Source organism: Pithys albifrons, chromosome 28, assembly GCF_047495875.1.
Source record: "Pithys albifrons albifrons isolate INPA30051 chromosome 28, PitAlb_v1, whole genome shotgun sequence".
Lineage (NCBI taxonomy): Eukaryota > Metazoa > Chordata > Aves > Passeriformes > Thamnophilidae > Pithys > Pithys albifrons.
In genome coordinates, this window is record NC_092485.1 from 4322206 (window position 1) to 4338581 (window position 16376).

General features: G+C 51.3%; 2 protein-coding genes across 4 annotated transcripts; both read left to right on the forward strand.

Annotated features, from left to right (window-relative positions):
* Positions 1–492: 492 nt before the first annotated feature.
* YOD1 (YOD1 deubiquitinase) lies at positions 493–4552 on the forward strand. The gene is made up of 2 exons (XM_071578936.1): positions 493–798; positions 1430–4552. The coding sequence occupies exons 1-2, from the start codon at positions 591–593 to the stop codon at positions 2134–2136; spliced, it is 915 nt and encodes a 304-aa protein (XP_071435037.1). The 5' UTR covers positions 493–590; the 3' UTR covers positions 2137–4552.
* Positions 4553–8281: 3729 nt separating this feature from the next.
* Positions 8282–16124, forward strand: C28H1orf116 (chromosome 28 C1orf116 homolog). Of its 3 annotated transcripts, none has more exons than XM_071578816.1 (5): positions 8282–9009; positions 10692–10801; positions 11902–12028; positions 13404–13581; positions 14063–16124. In XM_071578816.1, the coding sequence occupies exons 3-5, from the start codon at positions 11942–11944 to the stop codon at positions 15256–15258; spliced, it is 1461 nt and encodes a 486-aa protein (XP_071434917.1). In that variant the 5' UTR covers positions 8282–9009; positions 10692–10801; positions 11902–11941; the 3' UTR covers positions 15259–16124. The 3 variants fall into 3 exon arrangements, with proteins under 3 accessions (XP_071434917.1, XP_071434916.1, XP_071434918.1); XM_071578815.1 differs by lacking the exon at positions 10692–10801 and having other exon boundaries at positions 8282–8637; positions 8933–9009; XM_071578817.1 differs by lacking the exon at positions 10692–10801 and having other exon boundaries at positions 8282–8637.
* The last annotated feature ends 252 nt before the right edge of the window (positions 16125–16376 follow it).

Below are 16376 nucleotides of genomic sequence, written 5' to 3' on the forward strand. Positions count from 1 at the left end.
AATGAGGTGAGCGCCAAATCCGCCTCTATGCAAATGAACGGGAGGTATCAATGCCCTGTGCACAAATGATGCGTGGTGTCGGTGCGCGATGCAAATAAATGCGGGCTGCGTTCGCCTATATGCAAATAAGATGAGCGGTGCCACTTATGTATGCAAATGAGTGGGCGGTGCTCTGCGGAGAGGGGATAGACCGAGTCTCGCGTTATGCAAATGAGGGGGCGCACGGCTCCTCCTTTCTATGCAAATAACTGGGCGGTGCCGTCGGGTTATGCAAACGAGGTGCACGCGATGCCGCCTCTATGCAAATGAACGGGTGGTGCGGTGTCATATGCAAATGAGCTGATTATATCATTGTTCCCATGCAAATGAGGTGGGCGGGGCCGTCCCGCGCTATGCAAATGAAGCGCCGCCGCGCGCTGATTGGCCGCCGCTCGCGGGGCGCCGCCGCGTGTTCTCGCGAGAGCGGCGGCGGGGCCGGGGGGCAGTGCCGGTCCCGGGGCCGGGCCGGGGACACCGAGGCCGTGGCTGGGACCGGGGCCGGGGCCGGGGCCGGGGCCGGGGCCGGGCTGGGACCGCGGCCGTGGCCGAGGATGCTGCGGCTGCGCTGCAAGGCCCGCAGCGGGTCGCACGCGCTGCCGGCGCTGTCCCCGCACTCGCGGCTCCGAGACATGCAGGCCGCGCTGGCCGCGCTGACCGGCGTGCCCGCCCCCGCGCAGCGCGTCCTGCTCGGCTTCCCCCCGCGCTCCCTCGACCTCAGCGACGGCGAGCGGCGCCTCGGCGAGCTCGGCATCCACTCGGGTGAGCGGGGCGGGGGCGAGGGCGGCGCTGCTGCCCCGGGGCCGGGCATTGCAGGGGCCGGGCATTACAGAGGCCGCGGCGCACACGCCCCTCGGCCGGGCCGGTTCCGGGAGGTGTCACATCCTGCTCGCCGGGGCTGTGCCGGGTCCGGTGTCACATTCTGCTCGCCGGGCTGTGCCGGGTCCGGTGTCACATTCTGCTCGCCGGGGCTGTGCCGGGTCCGGTGTCACATTCTTCTCGCCGGGGCTTTACCGGGGCTGGAGGGGACGGGGAGCGGGACGCTCCAGGTGAGTCCCCCCTGATGCCCGTTGTGGTGCCCGTGGTGTTTGGCTGAGGCGCTTTTCCATCAGGATACCGAGCTGGGGAGAAGGAGTGGATGTGTCCAAGGGCAGACTGGACGGGGCTGGGAGCAGCCAGGGCTAGTGGAAGATGTCCCTGCCCATGGCTGGGGGTGGAACTCGGTGATGTTTAGGGTCCCTCCTGACCCAAACCATTCCACGGTTCCATGATTGTGGTTTGTGATGCTCAGTAACAGCAACACAGCCGTGTTGTCCTGTTTCAGGAGCGGCAGCAGCAGCTTTAAACCCCACCTGTGCGTGTCCCTCTCAACTCTCCCCCTCCTGTCTGGCAGGTGACACCCTCATAGTCGAGGAGGACACGTCCAAGCCCAAGCCCGACTCGCCCGTGGTCACCAAGAGAACCATGTCCCACTCGCTCAGGGAAGCCGTGCCCGTGCTGGCCAGGAGGGTGGTCCCAGCAGACAATTCCTGCCTCTTCACCAGCGTGTCCTACGTGGTGGAGGGCGGCGTGTACGACCCCGGCTGCGCCCCGGAGATGCGGCAGCTCATCGCCCAGATCGTGGCCAGCGACCCCGACTCCTACTGCGAGGCCGTGCTGGGCAAGACCAACAGGGAGTACTGTGACTGGATCCGCAGGGAGGACACCTGGGGAGGGGCCATCGAGGTGTCCATCCTCTCCAAGTTCTACCAGTGCGAGATCTGCGTGGTGGACACGCAGAGCGTGCGCATCGACCGCTTCGGCGAGGACGTCGGCTACGCCAAGCGCGTGCTGCTCATCTACGACGGCATCCACTACGACCCCCTGGAGCGCAGGGTCCCCGACTCGGACATTCCCCCCCAGACCATCTTCTCCACGAGCGATGACGTGGTGCTGGCCCAAGCCCTGGAGCTGGCGGATGAGGCCAGGAGGAAGAGGCAGTTCACGGATGTGAATCACTTCGCTCTGCGGTGCTTGGTGTGCCAGAAGGGACTCACGGGGCAGCTGGAGGCCAGGGACCACGCCAAGGAGACTGGACACACCAGTTTTGGGGAGGTGTGACACAGGCAGCACGAGGAGGGTTCCATCGACTACCTCACCGGTCCGGAATTGGGTTCTGGATTCCCCCAGATGAGCTGTTTGTAACCATAAAAATTTTGTTCACGATAAAAAGAAAAAGCTTGAAAAGCAAAGTAACTTCCTGGTGGCCAAGGCACAGGTTTGGGAATAGGGGGTTGGAAATGGGGATGTCCTGGCATAGGATGTCGTGGGCAGGTGGTGGATAGTGGCAGCTACGCCTTGATTTGTGGAATAACCTCCTGTGTGTGTGATCTGAGCATAAAATCCACCTCTGAGTTGCTATGGGAATCTCTCTGTTTTCAGGGGAATTCAATCAGTCCAGAGGTGTGGGAAACACACAGATCAGCATTATGTACTCTGAGAATTAAACTCTGCATGTAGGAGCAGCTCTCAGAGGGACAGCTGCACCATTTGTAATGGAAATAGCAACTACAGTATCAAAATGCTGTTTGTAATGGAAAGAGGATCTCAGAGCTGCCCCACAGTGTGTTACCATCAGGAATAGAATGTAGTTTGTGTGAAGAGACCTTTAGGGAAAGAAGTGGCCTCTAAGCTTTAAGGTAGCCTTCTTTAAATTAATGACTAGATGGATAAGTGTTGAATAAGCTTATTAATCCTCCATGGGTAGTTTTTAGTTGCTTGACAAAATAACTCTCAACCCCCTGGTGTTTCCACTGCATCAGAACATAGGCATGTTTCCTGGAGTACTTGGGAGCCTTCATAATAATATTGGAAATTTGGGCAAGAGGGAAATAAGTAGTTAAGGAAGTGACTTAATTTGCATCTGTTAAATACATTTAAGCAGATTTTACTTGAGTAGAGCCAGTTGTGGCCATAGTGTTATAAAGCTGTTCCAGATACTGTATATGAGCACTTTAAGGTTGAGTTCTCACTCACTTTAAGGTTGAGTTCTCACTCTTTGCTGGTAAAAAGTTTTGCCCTTTGAAGGGCAGAGTGCTGAGCCAGAAGGGAGCCTTGAAGTTTCTTCATCTGCTTTCTGCCTTAATGTGTTTGGTTTATCACTGGTGACTGTGGAGTAGCAACATTTTAATTCTGATAATGAGAGGTGCAGTTGAAGTTTCAGAACAAAATAAGCTGTATTTGTACTGTTGAGTATCAGGGAAGATGAAATTGGTTTCATTTAATTTCTTACCTCACAGTGGGGGTTGTGAGGCTCAACAGCAGGTGCTTTTGAGGTCTTTTAAAAGGTGCTGTAAAGGTGCATATTACTGAAGGGGATTTTTTTTTTCTTTTGAAATGCCTGCAACACATAATTGTTTCTTGAATTTTAAAATGTTCTTTACCTGCCATTTTTCTTTTACTGTTTTGAGTGACCTTCCTTGCACTTTTAAAATGGGGAGCAAGAACGTGCATCTTTGGACTGAGGCAGAAATAAACCCACTTTCCCCATGGAACCTAAAATCCAGTTTTAAAGGCCTCCATTCCTTAAGGCACTTGACTAAACTGGTGCAGCAAAACCACCTTTTCTACAAAAATCACGTTTCACTGAAGTTCTCAGCAAAAGCTCCCAGTTGGATCTTGAAATACAGGAAAGTCTTATTGAAGAAGGAACATAATTACTTAAGTGCTTTGCTGAATTAAGGCATGAATAATTAAATTTAAAGACTAAAATCACCAAGAGCACTATGGACCAGGTTTGGTTTTAATTCAGTATTAAAATACACATTGGCACTGTTGGGAGTTCCCCACAGAAAACCATTTGGCTTCCAGTGTTAAACCCTGCTCTGCTTTTAGCCTGTCATTAGAAAAAGAAGAAAAAAAAACCCCAAACCCCAACATTAAAACCAGCCCTATAGAAGCTGATGCTTAAAAACCTAAAGAAATAGCTGACAGTTCAAAGGAACTTGGAGATTACACTGTGTTATAACTACTTGAGATGAAATCCTGTCTAGGAACGAGACCAAGAGACTGTCGAGCCCAGGGTGTGTTCTCAGGTTTCACGTGGAAGCCTCGAGATGCCTTGGACAAGGAGCTGATCCTCACCCTCTGCCATCTGTACAATGGACACAAAACCTACCTCAGAGAGGTGCACGAGGTGTCTTTGGGTGTCTTTGAAACAGGAGTGGAAGATACATATTTATTGTCTGCCTTGTCTGCAAACACATTGACTCTGGGGAGCAACATTTAGGTTTTAGCTTTGTGTCCTGGATAGTTTTCTCAAAGTGTGGAAAACTTTTTTTTTTTCCTGGTATTTCTCAGTTGCAGTATTTCTAAAATTAGCATTATTTAATCCAGAGTGTTTAGCTTTGCTAGATCATGTTTGCCTTGGAGATCTGTTAACAGAGGATCAGTTCTGTTTGAGGGACACTTGTCACTATCACTGCTTGGATGTTTTCTTTTGTTGCCTAGAAAATAAAATCTCTTTGATTAAAAAAAAGTCAACTAACTGCTGTAATTTGTGGCTGTAAAAGCTGATACTGTTACAGGCTGACAAACTGAGAGAACAAGTAACCTGTGGTACTGCCTGAGTCAGAAAACCTGCTGTGATTCTCCTAAACTCTCCCAAACAAAAGTATCTACATTATGGACAATGTAAGGTTTGGATAGATTTAAAGTACAACTCCTTTTATTTTTTAAATGTTAATATTAGGGGGGTTTAGTACCTTTTAACCAGGATCTGCCTGTCCTTAATGATACCTTTAGGGAATTATCACAGAAATGGCTTCCTGCTATTAGTGGGATGAACTTCTGAACGTGACTCCTACACTAATTGTCTGCAAGATGCTAATTATGGATATTTTAGACTAAAGGTGTTGTGAGTCACAGGTGCAGGCAGGGAATAGTCTCACCTGGCAAGAGCAGTTCAGAAAGTCTCTGAAATACTTATCTCCTTAACCATCATTTCTGTTTCCATACACACTTCAAATAAGCCTTAACTTTCCAGGTTGCCCAGAGAAGCTGTGGCTGCCCCATCCCTGGGAGTGTCCAAGGCCAGGCTGGACAGGGCTTGGAGCAACCTGGAGTAGTGGGAGGTGTCCCTGCCCATGGCAGGGGGTGGGATGGGATGAGCCTTAAGGTCTCTTCCAACCCAAACCAGTCTGGGATTCTGGGATTCTATAATATATATCAAGAGATACCTGAGATATCAGGACTCAGCTATAAAGAGAATTTCACACACCTCCAGAGTCTTTTATGCATTGAAATATATAAATCAATAAGTAGACTTTATGAATATTTGGGTTCAGTAGTATATAGATCTCCATGGATTCAATAGACTGAAAGACAAATCTTGCAAGAAAATCAATAATATTCTGAATTTCTGAAGGACAAACCCAATTCCTTAGTTCTGGATGAACTCATGAAAAGAGCAGTTTCTGGGGAGAGCACTGAGAAAAGGAACATCTTGTTCCATGGTACAGAATCAGCATCTTAAATTAGCACCTTTGCATGTGCACAGTCACAACAGAGGCCACTGGTGACAGTTTGGGGACAGTGTCCTGTTCCCATCTCACTCTGACCAGAAACTTGGAGAATATCACAGCTGTGATCAGTCCTGGGGCAACAAACCCACCAGGAAACTGCACCAGCCACACAGGAACACAACATTCATTTTTAAACCTCTCTGACCCAAGCAAAGTCATCTGTTTGCCCTTCTCCACTTCAGAGGAACAGCAGAGGGGACAGGTATGAATAAAGAAAAAGCAGAATTTCTCTGCTGACTGCCTGAAATACACAAACCCACATGTTGGGGCAATTTCTGAGCAATCAGACTGACACAGCACCTCTGAATCATCTGTGTTTGGCTGATTTCTCTGCCCCTGAACCCGCCCATGGGCCAGCCCTACAAACCACTCCCTGCCAGGAGAACTCTTAATAAGAGGAACAAAAAGTTTGCAGCTTGCTGTTTTGAAAATTGCAACTATCATACAATTAAATGTCTGCCTTCTTTTTAAATCAAGTTGTAAAACTGCCATCAGGTTTGCTCTGCTCTGGCCTGGACAGAATAAAATTCCTTCAAACTGGGTGAAATCAATATTGCTTTTTCACCAGTCTGAGCACCAGAATGTTTTCTGTAACAAAAACACAATAAGGGAGTTAACAAAATTAAGTTGTCCAAAATTGCAGTGTCCTCATTATTATTTTTAATTAAAGCCTTGAGGAAAACGTTGTGGAACTGTATTAGACCTTGAGTGCTGCCTTCTCATTCCTGGTGTTGAGTTAATGGCAACCAAGCTGTGAAAACACATCCCCTCAGTTCTCTACCTCTCTTCCGTAAAATAGAGATAATAAACAGAGTTCCTTGGCCATATTAAAGTTTAATGACTTCTGTAAACTGCTGTGGAATAGGCATTAACTACCTGCTGTTTTCCATGACTGATTTGTCAGCACACAGACCGTACCTGCAATTTGCTTTAAGGAAAGTGTCCCACAGTCCCACAGAGGGACAGAAACGTCATTAAACTGACAGGAATCTTATCAGTGACGCCGTGGGGATGCGTTTCCTTCGGAGCCAGCCCTGAATCACTTGGGCTTTGTGTTTATGAACAGGGTGGGGCACAGCGGGGCTGGGAACGTGCCAAAGTCCTTTCGGGGCATTGTGGAGTTTTCCTCTGCATCACTCGCCTCCTTGCATGTACTTCATGCCATGGACATTAAATCAGACCTTATTTTGGGTCGTAGCTATTTCTATTCGTTGGAGGAAAAGGAATGTGGAGAAAGAACAGGTTCTTTCTGGCATGTTATTCAGAGGAGCTCGGGATTTCTCTTAATGGATCGTGACACTTTCCTGACCCGCACAGGGCGCTGCAGGCGGCCAGCTCTGCCTGTGTTACTGCACAGACTCGAGTCCTTGTGCTGGCAGGACACCCTTGCCCTGTCCTGTTGCTCATCCCCACACTGTTTGCAGAGCAGTAGCAAAATAACTCCCTGGGTTTGATTTGCTCCCTCTCTTAAAGCAGCCTCAGCATGGGCACAACCTGACAAAACCGGCTTAAATTTAGAAGTAAAATTAATTAATTGATTAATTTAAAATTAAAAATAGTTCATTAACTCCAACATTTGGACTCTGTTAAATTGGTGCACCATCCGGCACGGCACCAGTTAACCCCTCCGGAGCAGTTCCACCAATCCGGTCCCCAGCGCCGATCGCGGCTGTCGCAACGCTCCGAATGTGCCGCGTCCGCATCCCTTCCCTGCATCCCTTCCCCGCTGCGGGCCAGCGTGGGAGAGCAGGAACGGCCGGGGCTGCCTGGGCTTGGCAGCAGCCTCTGGCTCCTTGAGTTGCTCCTCAGCACACGTCCCCTTTGTACCAGCCCAAAGCTGGGCTCAGCACTGCCGGTGGGAGCTTCCTGGCTCATCTGCTTTCTCTCTGTCTTACCGCGCCTTTAATTAGCTGATGTTTCCACTTCCCTGTTCTGTGGAGCAGGGAAAATGTGTTGCAATACGGCCCTTTGCTAAAAATACAAATTAAAACAATCACTGGAGCATGAAATGGTGAATGAATCCGGTGGCTGTGGCTGTGCAGGGTTTCTGCTTGGATGTTCTCAGCTGTTCAGTGGCAGCACCTCACAGAGCAGGTACAACAGTCCATGCCGTTTGTGTGGGGTGGGAGCAATGGGCAAAGCACTGTTTATCAGCGAGAAAAGCTCTAAGTTTAATAGCAGAGCCCAAAGTCGGGGTAGTAACAAGCCACTGCCTTCTCTCAGCTGCCCCTGCAGCACCACCTGGGCAGATCAGGGGCTGGGGGTCGCTGTCCCCCTGCACAAGGTCCTACAGATGGGAAAACTGAGCTCTTCTTTACCTTCCCCTGGAGAGAGGCAGCCCTTGTGCTCGGAGAAGGGGATGCTGCTGAAGGAAATGCCTCAGCAGAGTATCTGAGAATGTATCAGTGTGATGTGTGTCTCAGGAGCTTCAGCTTTACCCAGGCGCTGGGATTCAGCCTCAAGCTGCCTAGTGAAGGAGCCTCCAGTATTGGAAAGCCAGGGAATGAACTTGTAGAGGGGCTCGGTGCGTGCAAGGAAAGATTCCAGGAGGGGCAGAGGGAGCTGCAGGTCGGTACAGGCAGAACAAGCCCCGGGGCTCTGCAGACCTGGGCACCCCCCTCCTCTAGCACGTAACTAAAGCTCCGTGCCGAAGCTTCCCTTCCAAAACACTACCTGTCTTTACAACCTCCTCCCAGGCAGCAAACTTTTGGCCCCTGGGAAGCTTTGCGGATCTACAAGTACATACCTGTTCTAGCACAGTCTGTGTTTTTAAGAGCCGAGAAGGAACCGGCTCCTACCCCGAGAGCCTGCGGGACCTCCTGCCCAAACCACTCGAGAGAAGAAACCTGTTGTGAGGTGACGCGTTCCAGGGCGCAAACGCCCCGCCAGGGACTAATTAGTGCGTACAAAGGCTTTGGTCGGGGCTGCAGCTCGGCTGCCCCGGCTGTCAGCGAGCAGCTATGCGGCAGAACAGGATGTCGGATTAAGGAGTCTCCGGCGAAACCCGTGCCGAGGACATCAGAGGACGGCAGGGAAGTGGGTGAGCTGGGTGGTACCAGCCCGCAGCCTCCCGGGTGCTGCCTGTGCTGGCTCAGAGAGCTCGGCACGCCACGGCTCAGCGCTTCGGGTCACAGCATGGAGCAGTTTTAGGGGCTCCACCGTGCTCTGAGCAGGAGCAAAGCTGCCTTGCATGGGGGCAAGATGAGTTTGTGCCGGGCCGGTGCCTCTGGCTGCAGGTGAGGGGCTCGCTGTACCTGCCGAGCACCCACCTGCCCAGCACACGCCTTATCTGCCGGGGAGGGGAGTTAATGTGTAACCCGGCTCTGTTTGGTTAGCCCAGGAGAGCAAAGAAGTCCTGGGATAGGCACGGCCGGGACGAGGAATTGGGCAGCACGGAACGACGGACGTCCTGGTAAAAGAAAAAAACCACAAAACCCCCCCCAAAAAAACTCAGATTAATAATAATCTGTATTTCTTCTTGTCCTTTGCTTTCTGTGCTTTTCCTGCTCAATGGGCTGCGGGTGAGGGGCTGAGCTGGGTGGGATGGGGGGCTCTGGGTACCTGCAGGGCTTTGCTTTGGAGGGGCAAAATGTGGTGGAGGTGTCACCAGCTAAAGCTGGACGAGGTGGTCTGGAAGAGGTGGAGGGAGGCAAGCTGGGGAGACCCACAGCTGCTGCTGGAGAAGCTGGGAAAACTTGTGCCCAGGACAGCAAACAGCTCGGGCAGCTGCTGCATGTGCTTAATTTACTTGTTTAAATAGGAGAAACTATAGATCTGCCACCATCTCCTTTCCCCCTGAGGTGGGAGCTCAGGGAAGGAGCAGCTGGGACGGTGCCTACAAAGGGGGGTTCTACTTTCATTTGTGTTTTGGGCTGGCCAGGACAAAGCCCTTTCCCGGCAGCTGAAAGGCAGGAGGGGTCGGGCTGCTCAGCCTCAGATGGCAAAACCACCGGGGGCCTTTAGCGCTGCTGGAGAGCCGGGAGAGAGAGCTTGGAGTGGCGCTGGCTAAAAGAAAGTAGCCTCTTTACATTAAGCAATTAGCATTAATTGCTACCCAGCACTTCTTTGATGTTTGAGGGCTCCGTGGGCTTTGTAAAGGACAGTTATAGCAGCGGCCACAAAACCTAAGGGAACTGGCTTTTTGTTTTAGATAAAAAATAGCTTCTCCCAATAGAATTTTTAGTGGGGGAACAGATACACACCACTGAAAACCAGCCATGAAGCAGCTTCTCAAGTCTTAAAATACTTGGTCACATTTTTAGTTTGTGGCAGTTACTCAGTGAAAAGAAGGAACTATGAAATCCTTCTGAATCATAAAAACTCAGGGGTTTCAACACTGATTTTTCCCCTTTCCTGAGTTGTGCTTTGGAGCCATAATCACATCAGAGAACGGGTGGGCAGGAAAATGAACTTCTTGTTTAGGTGCAGATCCGGTGAGCTCGGGGCTGAACTTTGGCTCCCTGAGAGCTGGGGCTCGGTGGTGCCAAAGCTTTGGCAGCTGCTTTAGGTTCTGCAAGTGCTGTTTGAATGAGAGAAAATTATTTCTTTAACGGACTGGTGATGATGGGCATCCCCATGGAGAAATTGGCTCCCTCCCACCCAGAGACTGTTGGCCCCAGGCAGCTGCACACTCAAGTTAAAGCAAGACTTTCACTTCCCCAGGAGTGTTTTGCTCTTTCAGATTTGGAAGGGAGGCAGTAAGAGGCAATTACAATGATGATGGTCAAGCCTCTTGCTACTTAGAAGTAGATAAAAATCTATAAATCTATATATCTAATTCTGATATAAATCTAAATTTCACTTTGTGGATGTTCAAGTACAGAAGTGTGCAGGAGCTTAAAACCTGCCAAACTCATCTGGTATCTGCTTCCTGACAGCTCAAAGCCCTGGCTCTAAAGTGATCTGCATTCAAAGAATCCAGGGAATTGCTGTTCCAAAGCCAGCACTTACTGCAACGTCATTTAAGCAGTAAATAATGCAAAGCTGAGACTGAAATATTAAACTCCTCCTGCATGGAAGGATTAGATCTGTCAGGGCGTGGGTGTTGAAATCTGATTTTTGCGGCATATTCCAATTACAAAGGAATTCTTTCAGGTTCTGACGCTCAGAACAAGCAGCCAGTTCTGCTCACTTATCTCTGGATCTAATTCCCTGATCCTGCTACAAGAGAAAAGCAGCAGTTTGTTCCTGTGTGCCCTGGCCAGGTTAGAGCACAAAGAGCTCCTCTGTCTTCCAGAGAGCAAATCCTCTTGCGTGGGCCCGTGTGTGTTGCAGGGGGTGTTTGTTTTGCTGCTCCCATTTGCCTCCACAGCCCAGTTCCCTCCTGAAGGACTGGGTGGTGCATGTGAAGAGGACTAATTGGTGGTGTCAGGGAATTTTGGAAGCTCAGTGCCTTCCATGCATTATTAATGGCACCTTCTGTGGGTGCTTGACCTCTCCCCCATGGGCAGCAGAGCTCTCTGCAGGTATAACTGTCCCCTCTGCCACCCAGGACTCTGTTCTGGGGTGGTCTTGGTGTTGGGAACCCCAGTTCAGGGTGTTTGTCAGGCAGCTGCTGCCACACTGGGGTCCCTCTGGTGTTGGGGGTCTGGGTTACATCCAGAAGAGCATCATGGGGACACTGAAGTGGGCAGGGGGACATTGGGGTGCTGTTTGCAACACCCCTGGGGCAGCTGCAGTCTGGGCATGGCCCCAGCATGCCCTGCTCCCTCCAAGCATGTGCCCAAACACACCCAGGCTTGCCCTGAAGGTACAGGGGCACCTCCCAGGGGGCACCTCCCCATGGCCCCCAAGGAAGGGTGGCAGAGGAAGCTCTTTGCCAGGAGGAAGCTCCTAACAGAGCAAGGATATGACTAAACAGCAGCACTTCGGGTCAGCACGTTCAGAAGTTCAAGCTGCAGGGCTGGCAGAGGGTGTGGTGGAGAGAAGAGCTCCCATGAGTTGGGGCTGGGACTTGAGCTGGGTCAGGATCTCTGCTGCAGAGCCCTGAGGCTGAGCTGGGCTTACACAGCTCTTTCCTTTGCCTAATCCACCCCTCCGAGATGATTACAGAACCACCAACATGAGCTGGCCATGGATGGGCTGTCCAGAGCTCACCCCATTTGGGGAAAACTTCAGTTCAAGGATGCTTTAAAAAACCCAGCTGTGTCTCCTCCTGGAGAGAGCAGCCTAAGATGGAGCACACTGACATCCATCCAGCAGTCTGAGAGCCTGCCTGCCTTCCCCCTGGCTGAGCCAGTGTGTTTCCCTCACCCGTAGGGGAACCTCACAGCTTAATGCTTCTGCTTTCTCCTGCTCCATCCAGGATCTTGCCCCCTGTGCTGGACACCAGGGCAGCCCGGGATATGCCCAGGAAGGAGCTGGGCATGGCTGGTTGCAACGCTGGGAGCTGTGACAGCATGGTCAGCACGGCCTCCAACCACTCACAGCGGGTAAGTCACCCTGGTGTGCCCAGCCCGGGCATGCAGGGGCTCAACTTGCCCCTCTGGGCAGCTGAAGAAGGATTTTGGTCAGATCTCTGCTCCAAACCACTCTCTATCCATGCTTTGGAAGCACTTGGGAGCCCTGAGACAGCACCATGCCCAGGGCATCAGGAGGACCAGAGTGATTCCTGCTCCAGAGCACTCCCAGACTTCCATCCTGCCACGTGTGTGGCAGCACTCGGGAGCCTTTGCCCCTGCAAGGTCCCCTCGGGGACACGCCACCAAGAGTCCAGTGGCTCCTGTGCTGCCCAGAGATGCAGACAGAGCAGGCACTGGGCAGGAGGGGCCTGGCCATTCCCCAGTGAGGGATCAGGATCAGACCAGTTGGGTCACTGGGTCAGACTGGCTCCAGCAAGGGTGACTTCCCCTGGAAGAGACAGCGAGCTGTGCTCCTCCCAGCTCACAAGAGACTGATTTCCCAGTTAAGGCAGAGATGAGTTTGGACCGTGGCTGCAGATGTGTAATTTTTCACTATCTGTCCACTAAAGCTTGTTTGTCTCCCAACACTGATTCCAAGATTGATGGATTAATTACATCCTGTCTGACTTGGAGCATAATTGATATGTGTAAGTGTAATGCTCAGTGCTGGCAGGTTTTCCATTTGATGTATTGCAAACCAGAACCAAACCCTCTGAATTTAATAGGGATGGAAAAACTGGTTGTGATATTGCATGGTACAAGATTTGGATAAGTGTTTCTGCAAAACAACTCCACCTGGGATAATTCCTCCTCTGAGCTTGTTGATCTGATGCACACTCCATCCTCTCCTGCACTTCATTTTGTTCATTACACATTGAAGGAAGCACTTTGTAACCTGGCACTTCCACAGCAATATCTGATATTGCAATATCATATCTTCTGGTACTTGAAATACAACAAAAATTCAACAGGATCTTGCTGAGGTATGAAGTGGAGAACAAGGAGAGTTCATCACCTGCACAGAAACCTTCAGTATTTGTGATGTTTTCTAAGGTTCAGCATTGCTGAGCAGTACAGGTGTCTTTACCTGTGGATCACCCATGTTACCCACCTGCTCATATTTCAAAGTATATTAGAGTAGAGGTAGAGACCAAGTTTTCAGGTTCAGAATAATCCATCTTCTGACACACAGAGTGGAGTAATATAAAATGGCATTAAATATATATATATATTTCTGTTTTGTAGGAAGTTGTCTGTTTTCAGTAACTGTAATATCAATTTTTGAATAGCCACTGGCCCAAGTCCCCTGGCCAGGAGCTGTCACAGGTTCCTCTTAACTACCAGGACATTGAACAGAAAACACCTCTCTGTCTCCTACCTTCACTGCTTTATTTTCTTTTTGCAGAGTGATAACAGCTATGACTATTTATCTGTGGAAGAGAAGGAGTGTTTGATGTTCTTAGAAGAAACTATTGGCTCCCTGGATGCAGAAGCAGACAGTGGGGTCTCCACTGATGAGACTGAGTATGCAGAGCCCTCCAAGCTGCCTGGGATGTGGCCCAAGAAAGACCCCATGGGCAGGGGTAAGCTGGAAATCCTGCTCCAGGATTTGTGTGCCAAGGGAATGTCTCATGGGGAGCATTCCCTTGGCAGGGAGGGAGGGAGGGAGCAGTGCCCCAGTTTTATGGTGTGGTAAAATACAGCCTGGTGATTTCCATCCCTCAGTGTAGGCAGAGAGACAAGTAGGGCACCCACTGCCCTCTCCCAGTTCTCATGGGCAGGGGTGGAGCAAGGGCAGCAGAACCACAGGGCAGAGCATCTTTACTCCTGCTCCCAACAGGCTCCCACAGACTGACCAGGCTCCTCATTCACCACATGCTTTGTCAAACCCAAAGTGTTTGACTTCCCAAGCACTGACAGACCAGCTGGAGTCAGGGTGAGCTCTGGGGGCAAGTTCTGGGCTGTGGCTGTGCTGGCTCAGCAGGTGTGGAGTGTCTCACAAACAGGAAGGTGCCCTGGGCCCATGGGTGGAGTGGTGTGTGACTTATCTCTCTCTTATCCCAGATTTGGGCAACGGGGCTCCCCCTCCAAGCAGAGGTCAGCAGGTTGCAGCTGAACAGAAGAATGGGAAGAGTATTTCTGCCTCCTCCAGCTCAGCTCCAGCAGGAGTTCCAAGCCCAGGATATTTCAGTCTTCCAAGGAGTATCCCTGCAGCAAACAGAGCTGCTGACAGCAGGGTGACTGTCCACACAGCGAAGGACCCAGTGCCAGGAGAAAAACCTTCACAGGAGGTAGCCAAGGAGGACAGGCTTGACCAAGCCAACACAAGAAGCCATGTGAAGTCCATGGGCTCTTTGATTGTCCAACCTCCAGATCCCTTCCAGGATGACTACGAGTGGTCACGTAGCAATCGCTCAGAAGCCAAGGGGGAAATAGCCAAGGAGTCCAAGACTTGGGCTTCGTGGGGCCAACCAGAGAAATCCACACTGGAAGAGGCCCCTCAGGACCCCGATGCCAAGCGTGGGCCTCCAACTGCCCCCAAGCCACGAAAATTGCCACCAAATATTATCCTGAAAACCAGCAAAAATAGCCCAGTGCCACTTGCCACGGAGCATAACCAGAAGGTAAAAGCACCACCTCAACCCGCAGCTGGCTCTCACCACAGCTCTGCCAGTGATGCTGCTGCTGAAAAGGTGAACTCGGGGCACCTCGACCCCAAGGAGAAGGAGAAAGCCCGGCGGGAGGCACTGGAGAAGCTTGGACTGGCCCAGGACAGGAGGGAGCCCAGTGCCCACCTCCAGCCTCCCACACATGCCCAGCCAAGGGAGACTCCATTACCCATCCCTGGCGAGCCCGAGGCAGCAGAGAGGTCCATGCCAGGGATCCGACAGATAACATTCAAATCCAACACCCTGGAGCGCTCTGGAGTGGGGCTGAGCAGCTCCATGGCCAACGCCAAGGAGCAGAACGTCAAGACCAGCAGTTCCCTGGGCAAGATGTCCTTCATCGAGCGCCTCGCCCCGAGCTTCCTGCGCAGCGGCCGGCCCCGGCCCGTGTCCCTCGGGGCAGGCAAGGACTTTGCTGGGCTGAAGGAGCAGGGACAGATGGAGCAGGAGAAGAGCAGCAAGAGGAGGTCCCACCCCCTGCCCAGCTTCCCCAGGCCACCCCGCTCCGCTGTCAGCGTGAAGATCTCCCCAAAGGGCGCGACCGACGAGAACCGGCGCGAGGCTCTGAAGAAGCTCGGTCTGCTGAAGGAATAACTTCACAGGCTGATGGGAAAAGAGGCTTTTCACCCCAAATCCAGGTGCCTTCACTGCCTGTCCTCTGGCAGACCACCCACAGGCACCTTCTGCTGCGATCTCCTGCTCTGGCACCTCAGGAGAGGCACCCAAAGGTGTTTGAGCTTCACGACCAAATAAAGTCATGTCACATGTACATAATATTTTGTATATAGCAAGTGTATATGAGCTGTTTATATAAAGCATCTCTCAGCATGTAGACAGAGTATATCCTCCTGCAAGGTCTTTAATGATTTGGGGATTTATCAATACAGGGAAGCCATGGAATTAGTGGTTTGGCTTAATTTAAAAGCAGTTGCCTGTGGAAAAAGCCTCTTTAGGAATAACTGCAGGACTTTGTTGCTCCTTTAGGACTTTTTGGGGGTTTTTATTGGTTTTATTACAGCCTTTGAGGCCTGAGCACTCACCTGCCACATGCAAGTGCCTCCCAAAACCAGCACTGCCACATACAGAACTGTCGGACAGCAGCCACTGGAGGGGGCTCAGCAGTGCTCCCCCTCACACAGGGGGCTGGAGGGCTGCACAGACATCCCACTGCCTCCTCTGCCCCACTGCCCTCCCATCCAGCCCCAACCACCTGGATCTGCCACCTGGAAAACACATGAACATCATGAAGTGACTGTTAAGAAGAACAGGCTGTGTTGGTGTCAGATCCAGAAGTGCTGCCCAAAATGAGAGAGATGCAAGTCTGAGACAACACCAAGTCATTCCCCTTCCAACCTTCCCAGCATCTCTTAGCCCCACCTGATGCTGCCAACATCTGTGCTGCTCACCTTTTATAACAGAGGGGGTTTCTTTCTCTAATAAACTTGTACATGATCAGAAAATTACTGTCGTACAGATTTATGTTGTGGTCAAAACTCGAGTAAAGGGAAACACTGAATTTTAACCTTCAGTATCAGTCTTGATTTGAGGAGTGGAACCACCCAGGCAGCAGCTGGCACTGCCATTGGTGTGTCTGAACCTGAGACTGGGGCTCCTGCACCCCCAGGACCCAGAGAGATGGGATTGTGTGTAAGTGCTCCCAGTACAATCAGCAGATGGAAAGTCTTCCATGGAACAACCTGATCTGCTGGGAG